Raw genomic sequence first — 21,508 nt, forward strand, 5'->3', positions numbered from 1 at the left:
CCTGGTGCTGTGAGGCAGCAGTGCTGACCACTGTGCCACCCTCTTCCGTATGGCACAGCAGCATGTGTTGTGGATCGTCTTCTCCAAATCTCTCTATCGTGACTATTGAGTCTGCGCAGCCAGACCAGTTGCCTCTGTGTCCAGGTGTTGAATTGTGCACCTTAATTTCAACAAGTTTAGACTTAAACCAGGTTTCAGCAATACCATTAGTTAATCTGGTTGTGTTATCAGATCTAAAATAGCCTGTTCCTTGATTCCAAAATACATTGTCATCAGAAATTATCCTGAATACACTCCATGAGCTTATCCTCATGGCTACTTTTGCCAATTTGTCCAATCGAAATGAAGATTAAAAATCTTGGACGATCGTTGCAGTACCTTTCTTATAAGCCTCCATTATTTCTTGATTTATATTCTGCCCTGTAGTGTAGCTACTATTTGGGGATGCCAATGATTTTTTTTTGCTGTTTCCTATTTCCACCCAAACTGATTCTGCATTTTGATCCTCCAAACCAGAACATTTCTCACTACTGTTCTGATCTCACCATTTATTAACAGAGCTACCCTACCTCCCTTTCCTCTCCTTTCCTGTTCTTCTGAATTCGTTGATGAGAAGAAACAAATAGCTAGCAGGGCAGGAGGAACCAGAGTATGAGGGGAACATTCTTAATATGAAAGAAGGTCTTGGGCATGGGGCCAGAAATCAGTGTAAATGGAAAAGCCACAGTCTAAATGCATGTTCTGGAATAGATACAGTCTTTCAAGTCATTGAGAGTGGCAGGGTTCCTTGCTTTTTTTTCTCTCATATCTATGAGAGAGGAAGAAAACAGCAATAGTGGAGAGCCATCTGCCTCTGATGTCCAAATTACGCTGAAACAGATTGAGTCAATTTTGATTTAATCACAAGTGTCACCTTAAAAATAAGGGATCACTCATTTAAGACAAAGATGGGGAGAATTTTTTTCTCAGAGGGTCATGAGTCTCTTCCTAAAAGGCAATTGAAGCAAGGTCTGTGAACATTTTTAAGGCTGCAGCTAGTAGATTCTTCAATAAATAAGGGGCTGAAAGGTTATAGGGGATAGGTGGAAATGTGGAGGTGAAGTTTCAATTGAATCAGCCATTATCTCATCAAATGAAGCAGGCTCAAGGGGCTGAGTGACCCACTCCTGCTCCTACTCCTAATTCCTATGTTTGCATATCACATTTCATTTCTAAATCATGCATGTCTGACACTTTCCCATCCTTGGGTCACCAAAATAAAAAGAATGTTGGAACAATATTGATTGTCAGTTATCATGTCTAGTCTGCCAGTCATAAACACAGGTTTGCAATCCTTTTCCCACTCTGAATTATGGTCTCCAGAGATTAAAGGTAATTACTTTGACAAATTAATTCTTCATCCTTATGGCATTTCATTAATTGTCCATTAAATATCCAAACAGGCACATTTCTTATATAGTTCAAGTTTTTGTTTATTTAAACGAGATGTAAGGATTGTTTCAAACTGTTCCATTGAGATAAATCAGATTTGAACTTTGTACACTTCTGAATAATGTTAAAACGGTTTCTCCTTATTTTATAGATTTTACAGATGCTGCTTACATTTTATGTATTTTTCAGGATCTCCCTCTATATCCGCAATGGCATATTCCATGTAACACGAAAGTTAAAAGCTAATATGGTGCTTGGTGCTGCAACCATACGATACAGACGATCTCTGCATTTATTTGAACAGTTCAAGATTCGGTCCAAAGTAAGTTGGTACTTTCTCTTTAGCATGGTCTGGCAAAAGAATATTGAGTCAAGATGAATAGGCTGTGGATATCACAGGTGGTATGCTGTGTGGCACCATCTTGAAGCAGACAATTTCCTCAGACTAAGTGGCAAGAGACTGACTATGCCTTGCAGTTATGGAGCTGGCTTTCATCATACCTGGTGCTCATCTGTATTGGATTGTCTGCCATATTGGCAGCAGCTTAATGCCGTGTCATGCACAGTTTACTTGTAAAGTACAAACGTGTTTAAACTGACCTGACCTCGTTAAGCTTGTTTTAATCTTGTTTTAAATAAACATTTTCTTGAGGTCATTTGTAGTTTAATTGTTGCTTAATAAAGAAAGTTTCCAGATTGGACCGCATTTTCCAGTGCCAGGCCAGAAAAAGCGTCATAAAATAATTCAGTTTCTTATTTTGAAACCTTTAGTGCTTGCAGCATGACGTCTGAAGTGTGAAGGATGTGCTTAAAACTTTTACATGGATAGATTTGTCATTTGCAAAGTTTACATTTGGAAAGAAAATAATAAATAATACATTATCACATCATCCAGCACATCTCAAAGTGCTTCACATGTAGTAAATTAATTTGAAATGTTGTCCTTGTTTCTAACTAGGTGAATATGATAGCCATTTTTACAGAAATGGAATGAATGATTAGTTGATTTTTTTTATGATTCTGGCAGTGGAACGATATTGGCCGTGACATGGGAAAGAACTCCCTTCAGTTTAGAATTTAATGTTAGAGATGGCTAAACAGGTTTCAAGGCAGCTGGAGCTGCAAAATCTGATTCAGGATGTACTTTGGAGTAACATCCAGGCTCAGGAGGGGTCAATCCAGTATGAAGGCCCAAAGTTGGGAGGCCAGCCCACCAAAACCACCAAAGGGGCAGAAAGAGCCCTTCCAACCATTCCAAAATGTTCTAGATATGACACCAAAATGAATCATTACCATGGAGAATATCCAGATGGGGAGCTGAATGCTTTGTGGCAAAACTGAATATTTTAAATAATGCTGCAGATCTAAAGCATAAATTGAGGGAAGAAAGCTGAACCAGGCTAACATCAATTCTGAAGTATAGGAAGTTAAGATATTGAAGATGAAGATTTCCTGGGAGAAATAAAGGAACCTAATTAATACTTCTGGTCTGGAGAGTTGGCAGTCTTAAGAATACAGAACAGAATTTAAACTGGACATTGGAGCTGGGATCACACCCTTGTCTGACAATTGGACTGGCTTAATGATGTTGAGAAGCACAAACCTTTAGAGTGAAGGGTCAGAAACTTCAACCCCTGGATATAAAGATAAAGTGAAATTTTCCTAAAAAAATGGCAGATGACAGGTTCTGACTGAAAGCTGGCACGTTGTTCCCCAGAAACACAGCCAAATTTCCATTCCAGATCTTCTGATGCTTGGTCAAAAAAAAAAAGCCATGTTTAGCACTGTCATCCACAGAGATCAGAAAGGGTGGCCCAATGTCAATGTAAAGGCTCCCCTCATTCCTCCCCCACCAAGGACATCAGGATCCCCAGCAGACTAAGGGAACACCCTCAACCCTAGAACAAGAGAGGCAATCTCTCCCCCTAACCACCCCCCCCAAAAAAAAATAAAAACAAAGAAATTGACAAAATCAGGCTCTGTTAACTGACACAGTAGATAACACCATTCAAAAGAGCTCCATCTCATGTCTCCTGTTAGTCTGGCAAAGTTGCTAGTGTTCTTTCTACGAAGCTGAATGCCAGCAGTGGATTTTAGCAGATCCCCTTTGACTGTGAGGCAAGGTCGTTGACAAAATTTTTCACCACCTTCAGTTGCTTTTGTTGCACTTGATTTCTCTTTCACGTATCCTCTGCACCAGAATCTTTCAGAGCAATGTTCAACATCCTCTGAGGCAAAGAAGGAATTATTTGCCACATGGATGACCTGCCTATTCAAGCTGCTACCAAAGAAAAGTATGACCATAGATTGTGGGAGGTTTTAAAAGTGCTTAAATAAGCAGAGCAAGCCTCCAGCTGAAGAAAAGTTCAAATTTGGGAAAACAATCAGATTTTTAGGCTGTATTATATGCCAAAGAGGGATAATAATATACTCAAAGTCCATGCTGATAAAGAATTTCCATAGCCCAAGTGTGTTACTGACGTACAAAGACTTTTGGGCATTGTCAACCAGATGAGGCAATTCATCCCAAATCTGTCTGCCATGAACAAACCTTTGAGACTGCTGGGAAAAGGTCAGCATTGGACTGAATCAAAGGAGCTACTCATCTCCGCAGTCATGCTTGCACTTTGTGACCTCAAACTACTGACAATAGTGGCAGTTGCTGCATCATTGACAGAGATTGGAGCTATTCCTCAATATCCAGGAAGATGACAAGAAAAAAAAAAAGTGTTTATTAAGCCTCTAGATTAATGACGGAGTCTGTGAAACAATTGAAAAGGAAGTTTTATGTCATCAAGCTAGTGGTGTCATGAGCTTGGAAAAAAATTCAGATTACTTAATAGGCTTTACATTTCAGCATTGAGATGAACCATAAACCTCTGATAAATCTCCTGAACTTTAAGGAGCTTGCTAAGATGCTGCCAAGGATGCAGCATTTCCAGTTAAGACTTGCATGCTATGATTCCACTGTGCAGTCTGTGCTGGGGAAAAATTGAGCTACAATTGACTAGGCTTTAGAGTCATAGAGTCATAGAATTCCTACGTGCAGAAGGAGGCCATTTGGCCCATCAAGTCTGCACTGACCACAATCCCACCTAGGCCCTATCCCCTTAACCCCACATATTTACCCTCTAATCCCTGACACTGAGGGGCAATTTAGAATGGCCGAGGTGGAAACACACTCATTAATAGCAAGATCCGTATCAGCCTCTGCAGAAAGAAAGCTCTGAAGAAGCTCACTTGAAAGGTGCAGAATGAAGTCAGGTCAAAACATATTGCCAAGATGGTTAGCCTGAATATGTCCCAAACAATCGTGTGTCAAGACAGTGCAATGAACAATAAAAACATCTGATGATCGTTAACTACTTTCTAGAGTTCAATAGTAGACTAATAATCCCAAGAGCAATGAAAGAAGATATTCTCCACAAATTCCACTGTGATCATTATCAAATGCAGAGCATAGGCACAACAATCAGTTTGGTGATCAGGAATATCGAAAGCCATAGAAGAATCTATTTCTTGGCCATCAGCGGCCAAAACCAGCACAGCCATTGGTACTTTCAACATTTTACGTCCACACCTTCTCAAAGGCTGGGAATGGATCTGTTTAACTTAAGGGAAAATCTACCACATAGTCATTAACTATTATTCTGGTTGATTTAATTGCAGAAGCTGTGTTAAAAGGTCTGAAACATCTTTACTTTGTATAGTATTATTCATGAGGTAGTCTTGGACGACTGTCCGCAGTTTATGAATGAACATTCTGATAATGCTCAGCAGAATGGATTCCAGCATGTGACTAGTTTGCCATACCGTCCACAGGCTAATGGAACAGCAGAGAGGGACATAAAAACAATCAAGATGTTGATGAAAAGCAATAATGACTTCAAGTTGGCTTTACACTATTACACGGCAATAACATTCAGTTAAGTCTTTTTGACAGCAGAGTTGCTGATGGGGAGAAAGCTAAAGACCCAACTTCCTTTATTCCAAAGACCTAACATCTTACAAGATCATGACTGTATAACGTGTCACCAGAGAAACAGCCAAATTGGTATAATCACCAGCTTTGAGTGACAGCACTACCCATGTTAGTACTGGGACAAAAGGTGTGGATAAGAGATTAGACATAGAGCAAACTTAACAACCGTAATCATATCTTACAAATGCTACATTGGTTTCTTTGAAGAAACATAGACTCTAAGTTGCAAGGCATTATTGACTTATCGTGATGCAAATGATATGATGGACCCTACAGCAAACAACTCAAGAAGTGATGCTGAAGTTTATGAACCAAGTGTGGACCAGCAACCTTAAGCAAGAATACTCGAGGCATGATCAGGGAGATTTTTATAAGCACCAAACAAGCTCAATTGTGTTGTCATGATTTTGCAGGGAGAAAGTGGGAAAGTAAATAGTTTTTTCACGGTTTTGAGATTATACTTGGAAGGGATGAAGTGGTGAGGTTAATTGTATAAAAGGTTAATTATGTTAATCAGACAATGTTCATGATGATGTAAGCATGACAACAGGGTTAGATGCCTAGAAGGTTCCAGGGACCACGGCAGAGAATGTGTCCAGAAAGTAATGTGCTTATCATGAGGTCTTGAGTGAAAATAATGTGAATACATATTTCTTAAATGAAATACTGACCAAGTCATTCCTATAGCAAGTAAAATCTTGTTGATCCAGAAGACAACACAAGTAAAAGGCAACAAGTCAAGCACTCGCTTGTGATCCTGTCAGCAACAAACATGGGAGAGAAAAGACCTTGAATGCAGCAGCAGCTCCTACAGATATTTTCACTTCACTTAAGTGTTTGAATGCTGAGTCTGTAGACTAGATAGAGGCGCTGCAAACTGGATTGTGGTCCATGGATCATATATTGAACAAGCCTGCACTAAAAGTCCATTTTGCTACTATTATGGAAAAATGCTCCATCAGTTTAAGCTATTAATGGGATTTCAGTCAGATTTGTTTGATAATGGTGCAGATAGATTGTCTTCAATGAAAGACAAATTCAAAATTCTCACTGTTGCGTTTTCAATATGCTGCTAAGCTGAATGTGATTGCCTTCTTGACCATGACTATATTGTACTGGAAAATGTGCTAGACTCTTATATAAGGTATAAAGTGCTTTGCTTCTTCAGATGAGTCATTGTTGGAAATTTCTGGATTTAATCCATGTTTACTATTACCCAATCATGTAAAATGGTCAGACATTCCAAAAATAGCCAAATTGATATAATTTTCTTGTAGCTTGATTTGAAATTTTCAGCTGAAAATATCATTTTGAATGAAAGGTACCACAGAAACTCAAGTCGAGCAGTGAAATTTCGTTGTGTGAACCACCCTTTGCTTTGACGCATTCTTTTCAAATGTGCTTTTACAGTGGAAGCTCTTCAAAGCTATGCTGGCTTCTCAAATCTCTTTATACTGCTGAGCAAATTTAACAATAGTTAGATGACTACATAATTGTGCATTTGTAACTTTGACAGTCTGACTCAATATGGGGCTGAGGTCCATGTAGGCCACAAGTGCAATTAATGTGTTCCATAATTGCAAAAATGAGATGACTTCTCAGTTGCAAGTAGACCCAAGATGGCAGGGCAAACAAGTGGCTACAACATTGTGTTGCCACCAGTGATGCCTTTCACCCAGATTCTTCCGAAACACCTGTATAGGAACATTTCGCAGCCTCTAGTTGCATGGGCTTTGATCATACCAACGGAGTGTAGAATTGAACTTTAGCCCACCCGCTCCCTCCCCTTTTCAGCTGCTCTGAATCCACCCCCACATGTCTATCCAGTCTGTCTTTTAACTTGCATATCTGCTCAGTCCATGCATTCCATCCTGCCTTATGAACCTGCTTATTCTAAGTAGATCTTAGTCTGCTCATCAGCTTTGAATGCCTTCTTTGCCTAGATGTTTCCCAGTTTGGTTTCCTATCTACCTGTGTTTCTTCATCAACCTGGCCATTCCAATTGTTTCTTAGCCCAATCATAGGTTTCCCAATCAATATTTATGCCCACTCTTACATTGTCAAAATGCATTTTCTGTTTTTAATTCATGATTTCCAGCATTAGGGGGTGGGGTGGGGGCATAAATGCAAGTTTGTATCCTGGTGTGATGTGACTGACCCCCACCTGAATGTGGGTACTGTCAAAGGCTGCCTATGAAGGGATTTCTCTCAATTCTGTACCACATTAAATCTCAGCATACACTATGTACTTGAATTATAAAATGTTTTCAAGAAGTAGTGAAAGGTTTTTTTATTAGCTGGCAATTCAATAATGGATTCCAGTATGGACTTGAAGTTACTTGCACAAGAGTGAGTGAAGGTTGGAATTTTTTCAGTCGTGGATTGTTTGGCCAGTATTCACTGGCAAATTATTTTGTTCTAGGAGTTGGTGGGTTACCTGGCCACAGTGAGTGCAGAACAACTGAGTTGGTAATGTTTTGTTCATTAATGCACTCCACCCCACAAGATTATCTTGTATTTGTTGTGCCCAGATGGTCCAATAGTTCAGATGCAGGAGCAAGCAAGTCTGCCTCAAAAAGCCTATCCATAAGGCAGTTGGATTTGAATTTTGAAAGGAACAGTATAGAAAGCGATGGGAAAGCACTGGAAAATAGGATTCGGATAGATAACTCCAATTGAAAAGCATTGACACAGTGAAAGAGAAGGGAAAGCACAGGCAAGCACTGAAGGAAAAAGAATTAGTGCGAAGTGAAGACAGATGTGCCAAAAGACGGAAAGTAACCTTTAGCATTAAAATGATAGTGAGCACAGCTTCACCTTTGTCGTTGAATACTTTGTGCATTTCATGGTATAGCAGTCCTGTCTCAAAAAGAGTGCATCAACTGATGTGATATGAGCTTTCCCATGGAACTTTCACCAATATTTCTGTAAAACGCTGCAACTCCACTACAGCTCTGTTCGATCAGTTAATAAAAATCCATTTCGCTGTCATGGTGCAAATAAAACACTGTTTTAAACTGTGAACTTTGTTTATTCATTCCTCACCCTTAAATTCTGCTGCCTTGTTGAGCTCTTCTACAAGAAGTATAATAAATTTAATCTTCCAAAAAAAACTGCTGTATTTAGTAAGAGCATTAAAGTAAATGCATCCATTGGACATTTAAATTGAATTGAGTTTATCCACCAATTGAACATGCTGGTGGCTGATCCTCTGCAGCCCAATACTTGAAATGAATGCTCTAAACAGTAAAAGAATGTTTCCATGTTTTTGACTGTTTAGACAACTCTACTGAGGGCAAGGTGTCACCAAGGGTGAAATCAGAAGGGGAATCTATTGCCTTATCAGTTTGTCTCTCAATGTGTTTAACATAGTTACTCAGTGCAATGTCACAGTATTTGCCATAAACTTTCAAGGCAGCTAGGTGACCCTGGATTTCCATCTATTTCTCTTGTGCTGATTTTCTGCGAACTGTCATGTCACAAGATACCTCACTACAACATGAAGGTGCTTGCCAACTTTAAATGTAGCTATGTCTGTCCAGGTATACAAAATGCACCTCTTTAGATGTTAAAATATTGAAATCAAGCCCCAAAGAAATGTAAGAAAATATTGCTTAGCGGTTTTATCATAGAGAGAGGGTTCTGACTTCGGGGTATTTAAATAAATTCCTTTTAGATCTGCTTCGCTATTGCTGACAGAAGGGTGGATTTTGTGTTCTTGCACATGGCTGGTTCCCTCACTCTGTGTACTAGGCCCATAATTTTCCAGTGCATGTTCGTATCATTTCAAATATGTTGCCAAGGGAGAAATTGAAAAATCATCTCTCTCTCATTCCTGCTGTATTTCTATTCTATTTTTCCTAATGTTACTGTCTGTGATTGCCATTAATACTAGTGTTATCTGATGTTATTTTACAAAGTCTAACCATAAAAGCTGCATTATGAGGCAGTAGCTCTGGGAGTTTCCATAATGAAGGTTGCAGAGGCATAGATCTGACGTTGTGGACTGCTGAGCACTCCATCACAAAGGAAGACTATTACCATACTGCAGGCAGCACCTCTGTCATTTAATTTCTCCCATTCTCCACCCATCACAGACATTGCCTTTTTTTTTCTCTTTTCCACCCATGCCCCTTTCTGCTGTTTTAAAATGCAAAATGCTGGAAAATCTCAGCAGGTCTGACAGCATCTGTAGGAAGCTGAGTTCTGACAAAGGGTCATCCAGACTTGAAACATTGGCTTTACAGATGCTATGTTTCGAGGCTGGGTGACCGTTCGTCAGAACTCAGCTTCCCACAGATGCTGTCAGACTTGCAGAGATTTTCCAGCATTTTCTGTTTTTGTTTCAGATTCCAGTGTCCCCAGTATTTTGCTTTTATTTTGCTAAGAGCAGGCCCACCCTGAGTGATGGTCCCAGTATAGTAATTGGGGGAACTGGAGTGTGTGATGGTCCTTCTGAAGGAATTGCTCTCCTCATCATCAGATGCTTACAAACTAGAGAAAGAGGTGAATTTAAATGGCACTGATAGTAGCGGTGACTGGCTTTGCTATCCAACATGAGTGGCATCAAGCTGATTGTGAGACTGCATGAATATAATTAAACAGTCAAATATTAAACAGATACCCAATCAGTGTCATTCCAGTCTTGCCAACTCCAATGCTTTTTGCTCTTGATGGACCTGCGATATCCAAGGCTGTTTGTTCCATTTTACTAAAGACTTGGATGTTAGCTAGTCCTCACTTAGTTCACTCCTTCACTTGAGCTGTGAGGGATTTCTTCCTGCAGGAACTGGGAGGGATTTATTGAGAGATATGTGAATAGGTATATGCTGAGAGGGAAGAGAAAAAACAAACTGAGTAGGAAAGGGTGGTGAAGAAAATGGCCGGTCTGAAGTTAGAGATGCGTTATTAGAGAAGTTAATTGTTTTGCAATTGCTACCAGGTCAGAACAGAATGCTGCTGGTGGCTGTTACGTGGGTGTTATTGGAATGAAGAGAGATGGTACAGGCTGGTGGACAGGAATGTGGTGCAGGGGAGGAAGTGTTTAATGTGTTATGGGGAAGAGGAGATGGGAAAGTGTATAACAGATGAATTGGATGTCAGAAGAAAGTGGCCCGGGGGTGTTTGTGCATAAATCTCTGAAGTTGGCAGGACAAGTTGACTAAGCAATTAATAAAGCGTATGGCATCCTAGGCTTATACAGAGACACATGGAGTACATGAGCCAAAAAGTTATGTTAAGCCTGGATAAAAGATTAATTGGCCCCAGCTGGAGTACTATAACCTATTCTTGGCACCATACTTTAGGAAGTATGTAAAGGTTTTGGAAAAGGTACAAAGGAGATTTACTAGAATGGTCTCAGGAATGAGGCATTACAGCTTTATGGATAAATTGGACAATGTGTGGTTGTTTATAGAGCAGAGACCATTAAGAAGTGATTTGGTAGAGGTATTTACAATTCTGAAAGGTTTAAATAGAGTAAATAAAGATAAACTGCTTCTAATAGCTAAAGAGTTATTAACCAGAGGGCACAGATTTAAGGTGATTAGTAAAAGAACCAGAAACAACATAAGGAAAGATGTTTTTGCATAATGGGTGGTAACGATTTGAAATGTACTGCCTGATAACACATTGGATGCAAATTTGTTATTTACTTTCAAAAAAGAATTGGATAAATACTTGAAGGGGAATAAATTTGCATGGGTATAAGGAAAGTGCCTGGGACTGGTACAGGCTTAAGGGGTGAAATGACCTCTGCCTGTACTGTACCATTCAATGATTTATTGAAAACCTGAACACTCTCTCACTCGCTGCTCTGATCAGAATGCATTTTCCTGATTGAATCCAGGTTCTAGGAGTGATGCTCCTCTCATTGACAAAGTCTGCTACCTTTCTCCAGGTCTGTTTAATGTTCTTCTTTTGCACCCTTTTCTATCTGATGTCTTCCCATCTCCTCATCTCTTCATACATTCAGTCTTTTAGTAGCATTCTGCAGGCCTGCCAGAAATCCTACCTTGAAAGTGAGCAGGCTGTCCATTACCGGTGCAGTCTGGATGTTGGCCTGTCAATCAGGCCTAGTAGTTATATTGCTCAGAATGATGATGCCAGGGGTGTTGTACTCACCCCTTCACTTGTAGCCAGTTAATATTTCCCCACAAACTCAAATGACCTCTCTTTCTGTTCTGTCCTTGCCATAGCCCCTGTCCCCAGTAAACTGAATTGAGGATCTTCCCCCAGCATCTTCAGATCCTTTGTTACGAACTTCATAGAGATTAACAAACCAAAGGAAATAAATGTATAGAATGACCCCAACAAAAAATCTGTTGACAAGATTTCACTTCTTAAAACTTTTACTTGAACAATCAAACAAAAATCAATCAGTCAATATAAGCTATAAGTTACACATTAAATAGCAGATATTTAGTCCAATGGATTTACTGGGCAATTCACAACGTAGAGGGCACCAATTTCAGCCACAAAGCTCTTCAAGGCTCTGAATATCCTCAGGTAAATTTCCTTTTCAAAATCAATTCTCATTCGATAACAGTTTCCAATCAAGCTGAGTTCCACAGGTACAATCTAACAAATTCTCTGTTCTGCTCACAATTGTTTGGATGGTGTGAATCCACCAATATTGTATTTATCTGAAGACCCTGTGACAAAGCTGGACATTGTATGGCTGAGTCTGGTCAGTCAGCTGCTTTAAGCTACAGAACTGGCTGCAAGAACCATTGTTACCTTTGTTTTTTTTCAGCCTGCTTGCATTGCTCCCTTAGGTGACCTGAGCTCTGATGGCCGTGTGTCTTTTATCTGGTTCAAACGAGTTTGAGTTTCCCCGGAAAGCAGTGTCAGTGCACCCAACAGGTGCTTTGGGAAAGATGGTGGTGGAGTGGGGATATCTGATCCAAACATCTAGAGGCTCAGGCTAATCTGGGGATGAGTTCAAATTCCACTATGGCACTGGTGGAATTTAAATTCAATTAATACAATCAGGATTATAAAGCAACTTTCAGGTCAACTATCATCAGTTGTAAAAACCGATCTGATTTACCAACGTCTTTCGGAAAAGAAATCTGCCATTCTTACCCTACACAAGACTCCAGCTCTATTGACTCTTAAATGCCCTCTAAAACAGCCCAAGACTGTGGGGTGTCTGTCTCTTCAAGATAGTACAGCAGAAGTGAATCACCTGATTGAAGGACCAGTGGAAACTGAGTGATCACAGCAGAGAGTGAAGTCCTCTGTGCCAATCTAGAAGCCATGTTGTAAACATGTAAAGGTTGGAGCTGTGCCCCAGGGCAGCTGAGCTGCAGACCTCCTGTACGTAAGTTTCTCTTACCAATAAATACCTTTTGTTCCTAATAAAGTCTGAAATCTCTTGATGATGCCATAACAACCCAAACATAACAGAACTCAATTGAGTTCAAGAGCAGTTAGCGATGAGCATCAAATGCTAGTTTTGCCAGCGATGCCAACATCCCACAAAAGATCAAAAAAATACACCCAACCTATTCAGAAAACAGCTTGCACACAGTACCTCACTGGCTACACCATCTGCAGATTGCATCACCACTTCCATGGTTTGCTATACCTTATCGGATAGATCTCCTTCAGTAAAATGTCCTGAATGTTAAATCTCAAATCGAGAATGTTAAGAGGAGATTTGATAAAGTGCGCAAAATCATAAGGCATATACATGGGAAGAAACCTTGGCAGAAGGGTTGAAAACCAGGGGATCCCAAATTAAAGTGGAAAAAGAACCAGAGGCAATATGAGGAAGCCTGGAATGACTACCTGAAGATATACTGGATCCAGATTTTCATTCTCATTGTTTATTACAATTCTGATTTTTACATACTTTGCTAACTTACAATGGCAGGACAGACCTAGCAGAGGTGGTGGCACAGTGGTTGGTATACAATCGGGAGGGAGTTGCCCTGGGAGTCCTTAACATTGACTCTGGACCCTGTAGTCTCATGGCTTTAGGCTAAACATGGGCAAGGAAACCTCTTACTGGTTACCACTTACCGTCCTCCTTCAGCTGATTGAATCAGTATTCCTCCATGTTGAACAACACTTGGAGGAAGCACTGAGGGTGGTAAGAGCACAAAATGTATTCTGGGTGGGGAATTTCAATGTCCACCACCAAGCATAGCTTGGCAGCAGCAGCACTACTGATTGAGCTGATTGGGTCCTAAAGGATATAGCTGGACTGGGTCTGCAGCAGGTGCTGAAGGAAACAACAAAAGGAAATAATATACTTGACCTCATTCTTACTAACCTGCCGGCTGCAGATGCATCTGTGTTGGTAAGAGTGACCACCACACAGTCCTTGTGGAGATGGAATCCTGCCTTCACATTGAGAATAACCTCCATTGTGTTGTGCGACACTATCACCGTGCTAAATGGGACAGACTTCGAACCAATGTAGCAACTCAAGGCTGGGCATCCATGAGGCATTGTGGGCCATCAACAGCAGCGGAATTATACTCCAGCACAATCTGCAACATCATGGCCCGGCATGTCCCTCACTCAACCATTACTATCAAACCAGGGGATCAACCCTGGTTCAATGGAGAGTAAAGGAAGGCATGCCAGGAGCAGCACCAGGCATACCTAGAAATGAGGAGTCAACCTGGTGAAGCTACCAAACAGGACTACTTGCATGCCAAATGCAAAAACAGCAAGTGATAGAGCTAAGCGATCCCACAACCAACAGATCAACTCTTAAGGTCAGCAATCCTTCCACATCCAGTCGAGAATGGCATTGGACAATTAAACAACTCACTGGAGGAGGGGGCTCCACAAATATCCCATCCTCAATGGTGGAGGAGCTCACTCATTAGTGCAAAAGGTAAGGCTAAAGTATTTGCAGCAATCTTCAGCCAGAAGTGCTGAGTGGATGATCTATCGCAGCCTGCTGCAGTTGTCCCCAGCATCTCAGATGCTGGTGTCCAGACAATTTGATTCACTCCACGTGATATCAAGAAACGGTTGGAGGCACTGGATACTGCAAAAGCAATGGGCCCTGATAACATTCCGTCAATAGCACTGAAGACTTGTGCTCCAGAACTTGCCATTCCCCTAACCAGTTATAACACTGGCATCTATCCAACAATGTGGAACATTGCCCAGGTATGTCCTGTACACAAAAAGCAGGACAAATCCAACCCAGCTAATTATCGCCCAATCATCAATAAAGTGATGGAAGGGGTCATCAGCAGTGCTATCAAGCAGCACCTGCTCAGCAATAACCTGCTCAGTAACTCCCAGTTTGGGCTTCGCGAGGGTCACTCAGCTCCTGACCTCATTACAGCTTTGGTCCAAACAGGGATAAAAGAGCTGAATTCCAGAGATGAGGTGAGAATGACAGCCCTTGACATCAAGGCCGCATTTGACCAAGTGTGGCATCAAGGAACCCCAGCAAAACTGAAATTAATGGGTATCAGGAGCAAATTCTGCACTGGTTGGAGTCATACCTGCTAGATAGGAAGATGGTTGTGATTGTGGAGGATCAGTCATCTCAGCTCCAGCACATCACTACAGGAATCCCTCACAGGAGTGTCCTAGGCCCAACAATCTTCAGCTGCTACATCAATCACCTTCCCTCCATCATAAGGTCAGAATTGGGGATGTTCACTGATGATTGCACAATGTTCAGCACCATTCACGACCACTCAAGATACTGAAGCAGACCATGTTCAAATGTAACACCTGGACAATATCCAGGCTTGGGCTGACAAGTAGCAAATGACATTTGTGCCACACAAATGCTAGGCATTGACCATCACCAATAAGAGTCACTCTAACCACCACCCCTTAACATTCAATGATGCAACCATCTGTCAACATCCTTGGGGTTACCATTGAGCCAAAACTCAACTGGACTCACCACATAAACACAGTGGATATAAGAGCAGGTCAGAGGCTAGGAACACTGAGCCAAGTAATTCACTTCCTGACTCTCCAGAGCCTATCCATAATCTACAAGGCACAAGTCAGGAGTGTAATGGAATACTCCCCACTTGCCTGGATAGGTGCAGCTCCAACAACACTCAAGAAGCTTACCACCATCCTGGACAGAGGAGCACCACATCTACAAACATTCAATCCCTCCACCACCGACGCTTAGTAGTAGCAATGTGAAATATCTACAAGATGCACTGCAGCAATTCACCAAGGATCCTTAGACAGGACCTTCCAAACCCATGATCGCTTCCATCTAGAAGGACAAGGGCAGCAGATAAATGGGAACACCACCACCTACAAATTCCCCTCCAAGCCACTCACCATCCTGACTTGGAAATATGTCACTGTTTCTTCGCAGTCGCTGGATCAAAATCCTGGAATTCCCTCCCTAACAGCATTATGGGTCAACCCACAGCACATGGACTGCCGCAATTCAAGAAGGCAGCTCACCACCACCTTCACAAGGGCAACTACGGATGTGCAATAAATGCTGGCCAGCCAGTGACATCCATGTCCCACAAATGAATTTTTAAAAACTTTCAAATTATGTGCACAAATGTGTTGTTGCTGAGTTTTAACCAAATGGACTGAATGGAACCAAAAGACTGCTGATGTATAGAAGCTGCTCAGAGTTACATAAGAAATAGGAGCAGGAGTAGGCCATCTAGCCCTTCGAGCCTGCCCCGCCATTCAATAAGATCATGGCTGCTCTGTCGTGGCTCAGTTCCACTTTCCCGCCCTCTCCCCATAACCCTTAATCCCCTCTCTTATCAAAAACCCATCAACCCGCGTCTTAAAAATATTTAGCGAGGCAGCCTCCACCACTTCAACGGGCAGAGAATTCCAGAGATTCACCACCCTTTGAGTGAAGAAGTTCCTCCTCAACTCCGTTCTAAACCGCCCCCCCCTTTATCTTGAGGCTGTGCCCCCTAGTCCTACTGCGGGAAGAGTCTCTCCACCTCTATCCTATCCATCCCATTCATCATCTTATACATCTCAATGAGATCTCCCCTCATTCTTCTAAACTCTAACGAGTACAAGCCTAGTTCATTCAGCCTCTCCTCATAGCTCAACCCCCTCAACTCTGGTATCAGCCTAGTAAACCTCCTCTGCACTCCCTCCAAGGCCAAAATATCTTTGCGCAGGTGCGGCGCCCAAAACTGCACACAGTACTCCAGCTGCGGCCTCACCAATGCCCTATACAGCTGCAGCAAGACCTCCCTACTTTTATATTCAATCCCCCTCGCTGTGAAGGCCAGAGTCCCATTCGCCTTCCTGACCACCTGCTGCACCTGCAAGCTGGGTTTTTGCGACTCATGCACAAGGACCCCGAGGTCTCTCTGCACCGTCGCCTGCTGCAGTTTTTCGCCACGTAAGTAATAGTCCTTCCTACCATTATTCCTACCAAAGTGGACCACCTCACACTTGCCAACATTAAATTCCATTTGCCATTTCCTGGCCCATTCGCCCAGCCTATCTAGATCCTTCTGCAGACTCTCCACACCCTCCGCACAATTTGCCGTTCCACCAATCTTGGTGTCATCAGCAAATTTCGACACCCTACACTCGGTTCCCTCCTCCAGATCATCTATATAAATGGTAAAAAGCTGAGGCCCCAGCACCGACCCCTGGGGCACTCCACTAAGTCACCATCTGCCAATCCGAATAGCACCCGTTGACCCCCACTCTCTGCCTCCTATTTGACAACCAATCCTCTATCCACGCTAACACCCTACCCCCAACTCCATGTCCCTCGACCTTCTGCAATAACCTCTTGTGAGGTACTTTGTCAAACGCCTTCTGAAAATCCACTAAGTCACCATCTGCCAATCCGAATAGCACCCGTTGACCCCCACTCTCTGCCTCCTATTTGACAACCAATCCTCTATCCACGCTAACACCCTACCCCCAACTCCATGTCCCTCGACCTTCTGCAATAACCTCTTGTGAGGTACTTTGTCAAACGCCTTCTGAAAATCCAGAAAGACCACGTCCACCGGCTCTCCTCTATCCACCACCCTAGACACATCCTCATAGAACTCCAGTAAATTTGTCAGACACGACTTCCCTTTAATGAAACCGTGCTGCGTCTGCTCTAGCAAGCAGTTCCCTTCAAGATGCCTCGCAATTTCCTCCTTAATGACGGATTCTAACATTTTACCTACCACAGACGTTAAACTAACCGGCCTATAATTCCCCGCCTTTTGCCTGGCACCCTTCTTAAACAACGGCGTAACATTAGCCGTTTTCCAATCCTCCGGCACTTCCCGGAATCCAGCGACGTCTGGAAAATAACCACCAAGGCATCCACTATCACCTCCGCCATTTCTTTCAGAACCCTCGGATGCATTCCATCCGGTCCTGGGGACTTGTCCACAATCAGCCCCTCCAGTCTGTCGAGCACCGCCTCTCTAGTAACAGTAATGTCATTAAGACCCTCCAGTCCTACCACCTTTCCATCACTAACACCCGGCAAATTATTCACGTCCTCCTCCGTGAAGACAGAAACAAAAAAGTTAATCAATACCTTAGCCATATCCCCATCCCCTACCACTAGGTCCCCTTTCTCATCCTCTAAAGGACCAACGTTCACCCTAGCCAGCCTCTTCCTTTTTATATATTTATAAAAACTCTTGCTATCCTTTTTTATATTAAGCGCTAACCCAGCTTCATAGTTTCACCTAGTTGGATTGCCACTTTGTGAATTCTCAGCCAGTGTCACATCTGATCCATTATTGGAATAGCCGTTGAAAGCATGTAATTTCATCAGGTTATCAAATACTGTGACCTGCCGGATATATGCTCATTACAATTGGTACAACCCAATCAAACATAGCTGCTGTGATGTGAGTCTGCTTCACGTGAACTGCTCCACCTCTTGTGTTGGAATAAACTGTGGTGAATTTACTGCACATGGTTACTGTCTGATACAATCCTATCATTAGGATTGATTGTACGCTTTGGGTTATTTTGCAAAGGGTAAAATAGTTCTGGATCATCCAATATACTTCAATTGATGAACATCTGTTCTAACAGTATAGAAATTATGATTTTTGTTGCAATTTAAAAACATAAGCATGGAATGAAAAAAACCCATCTAATACAGCAAGTCCTTTGTTTTCCATAATGCATCTATAGTCTCGCTTTTGAAAGTTCTGTCAACCATTTAACTTCCTAAGGACATGAGATACGTAAACAATCCCCACACATTAACGGTAAAAGTAAAATCCTTCATCTAATCTGTCATTTTCATTAAACATTATTTACCACACACACAGCCCAAGCTGACCAAAAACCAGCAGAATGTATCATTGTCAGTTATTTGAATGTTAAAGCTGAATTAGAGTTGCAATGTCATAACTCTGTCTTTGGCTTGCTTTCCCTGCACATATATCTGTGCTGGGCAAATGGAATCAGTGCAACCGTGATAGCACACAAACAACTTTATTGTTGAAATGTGTATTCTCTCTTCAACAGATTCTTTGCTGGGATGAAAAGGCTTTCTATATCGAGCAGGAGTTCATTTCCTGCAAGGACAGCTTTGTGTGTGCCACCATGCTGTGTCGACAGAATGTACTATACAGCACCCCAGACAAGTTGCTGCAGATTCTATGTAAGAGGAAGGTGGAATGCCCAGATTTTCCTGAAGAGCTACAGCTGTGGATCAAATACAACTTGGCCAGCAGTGCAAAGCTGAAAGCATAGAGGGACCTCAGCACCAATACCAAACAATCCTGGGCAAACTATCAAGGAATAGGAACAGTTGTGTCCGTGGTAATATTAGCTGTGGTGTGTTACCTAAATTTCACCATCCAGTTGGACGCTTCATTTAATTTATGCTCTTTATCAGATTATTTATTTATGTTTCAAGAGAAAAGTTTAGAATCACTGAGATGAGCTTTATATTATAGATCAGTGACGTCAGATGTTGCATTCCTTAGAACCTGGATTATTCTTGTTTTGTTCTTGTGAGATCTTGATTATTGATAGACAAATGTAAACTTACTGACTTGAAGAAATGATATTTATCACTTTATGGATGTTTGTTGGAGATCTTTGTCAATATGTATTATTAAAATCACTGTATCCCCACATCTTACCTCATAGTTCAATGTATTCTTTCAGTCTGTGATGCTATCTCTAATACTGCAATATGATTTTCTATTGCCAGTCATTTCCAAACCTGGACCAGTCTAACTTATATCGGTGGCAAGGGCTTTTGCTGGCCATCTACTTCTGGCCTGAATAGGAATATCTGTTAATCACCCATTTGCCTGCCTGATATAATTTTTCAGGCAGGTTTTTATTGATCACATAATATTCCTTTCTCAAATAAGTACACCTGTTTAAATAAGAAAAGGTGCATGTAACTTCAGTGTGCACCCCACATGCTAATTTTGTATCAGATATTGAGCTAAGCAGCATATCTTAAAGGATCACTTTAAAAAAACTAAAGACTTAGCTTAAATAAAAATCATGGAGCCGGGAGAAGCATTTATGACCCATTTGGCCCTATGAGTTTTTCAGCCAGCAGCTATGCGAAAGCAAACTGATTTTCCACTGCAGAGTGCTTGCTTGATGCCAGCCTGAAGATGGTTTCGGTATCCGGTAACTGGCTGTTGTCCAGCGCTATGAGCGAAAGCCGAAGTTGAAGAACAGAAATTGTCTGCTGGCAGTTGCCTCAAAGAAGCACTATTGGTCTGTTCTTGTATTCAGTAAGAGTTCAACATTGGCCCGATCTGTTGTTTGTGGTGTCAAGACCATTATCATCATCTGGTATTGGTGTTTAACCCCCTGTTTAACATCGGAGTAAGTTGGGCAAGGAAACTTCAGGTGCAGTTGGAAAAATCAGAACTCACTTTAAACTGTCAGCCATAGCCAAAAGGATCTGAAAATTAGTGGTGAACGTTCTTTAAGGCTAAATATAGTTTTAATGGTTTAAAAGTGTTTCGAGATATTTTATGGAACTCCCAAATAATGTTTTCTACTGGAAGAACAAGGTGTTCGACCTAAATAAAAAGAGCAGGAAATTCAAATTGGACAAAAGAGCCCAAAATTTCAGTGATGCAGCTGTTGATAGACCTGTATAAAAGGCAGCAGAAGACAGAAAGTCAGTCCCACAGAAGAAATCATCACACAACTGTGGTGGGAGCTATGTGGCACAAAATGCAACTTATAACATTCAGAATGGCCAAACAGTATACTTAAAGGTGGCACAGTGATTAGCACTGTTGTGTTACAATGCCAGGGACCAGGTTCAATTCTGGCGTAGTGTCTGCGTGAGTTTCCTCCAAGTGCTCCAGTTTCCTCCCACAGTCCAAACGTGCAGGTTGCATCGATTGGCCACACTAAATCGCTTCTTAGTGACTGACCCAAGATGTGGATGTTAAGTGGATTAGTCATGGTAAATACACAGGAAAGAGGGGGAGGGAGGCTGCAGGGGGTACTGGTGAACCATGGTGAAGTGCTTTGTCAGAGAATTGGTGCCGACATGATAGGCCAAATGCCTCCTTTTGCACTGCAGGGATTCTATGAAAACGTTTATCAAACTGATAGTGACAGGCAAGGTAACAATGGGCACTGTGCTTTCTATTAGACATTGTAGGCAGCAACACAGTCTTAACTTTCTAAATGTTTAAGGATTCATTAACTATCCTTCACTGAGTTGGCAACTACCAATGATTTATGTAATGAGCTTCAAAATCCCTTCTTCAATTTTTACAAAGCTTCAAGAGCAATGGGAAACATTCCTCAAATGCTAGACCTCACCTAGTATTACCAATGTTGTATTGGGATATCATGTCAGTTATGGGAGACAGTGAGATTTCTGTGACAGTGCAGGTTAGTGGGTGCACATCTATACAATTACCAAGTGATTTCTGTAAAGCAGAAGCCAAAAGCAGAAGCTGAAGACACAGAGTAAGATGGAGAAGAGATAAGTTACATGGAGACAGCAAGAAAATGTGTTCCTTGAAGGCCAAGATGATGAGAACGGGAATAATGAAGAGGGGGTTATGTAGGAACCCTGAAATAATTCTCTGCTCCAAACCATTCAAAACTCCATATTATTTGTTTATTTTAATGCATCACTTCAGTCAATCCATCCAGTTGGTCAAAGCAACAATG

At 41.7% G+C, this 21,508-nt stretch overlaps 1 protein-coding gene across 1 annotated transcript in view; it reads left to right on the top strand.

Annotated features, from left to right (window-relative positions):
* Positions 1-19,481, top strand: part of LOC145349389 (protein THEM6-like) — a 34,080-nt gene extending 14,599 nt beyond the window's left edge. The window contains exons 3-4 of the mRNA XM_080197909.1: positions 1,621-1,753; positions 18,860-19,481. Of these exons, the coding sequence (XP_080054035.1) occupies positions 1,621-1,753; positions 18,860-19,087 (361 nt within the window). The 3' untranslated portion in view covers positions 19,088-19,481. The remainder of the gene's footprint in view (positions 1-1,620; positions 1,754-18,859) is intronic.
* Positions 19,482-21,508: the final 2,027 nt, after the last annotated feature.

The sequence above is a fragment of the Carcharhinus amblyrhynchos genome, chromosome 10, assembly GCF_965287045.1.
Source record: "Carcharhinus amblyrhynchos chromosome 10, sCarAmb.v2.hapA, whole genome shotgun sequence".
In the NCBI taxonomy this organism is placed as follows: domain Eukaryota; kingdom Metazoa; phylum Chordata; class Chondrichthyes; order Carcharhiniformes; family Carcharhinidae; genus Carcharhinus; species Carcharhinus amblyrhynchos.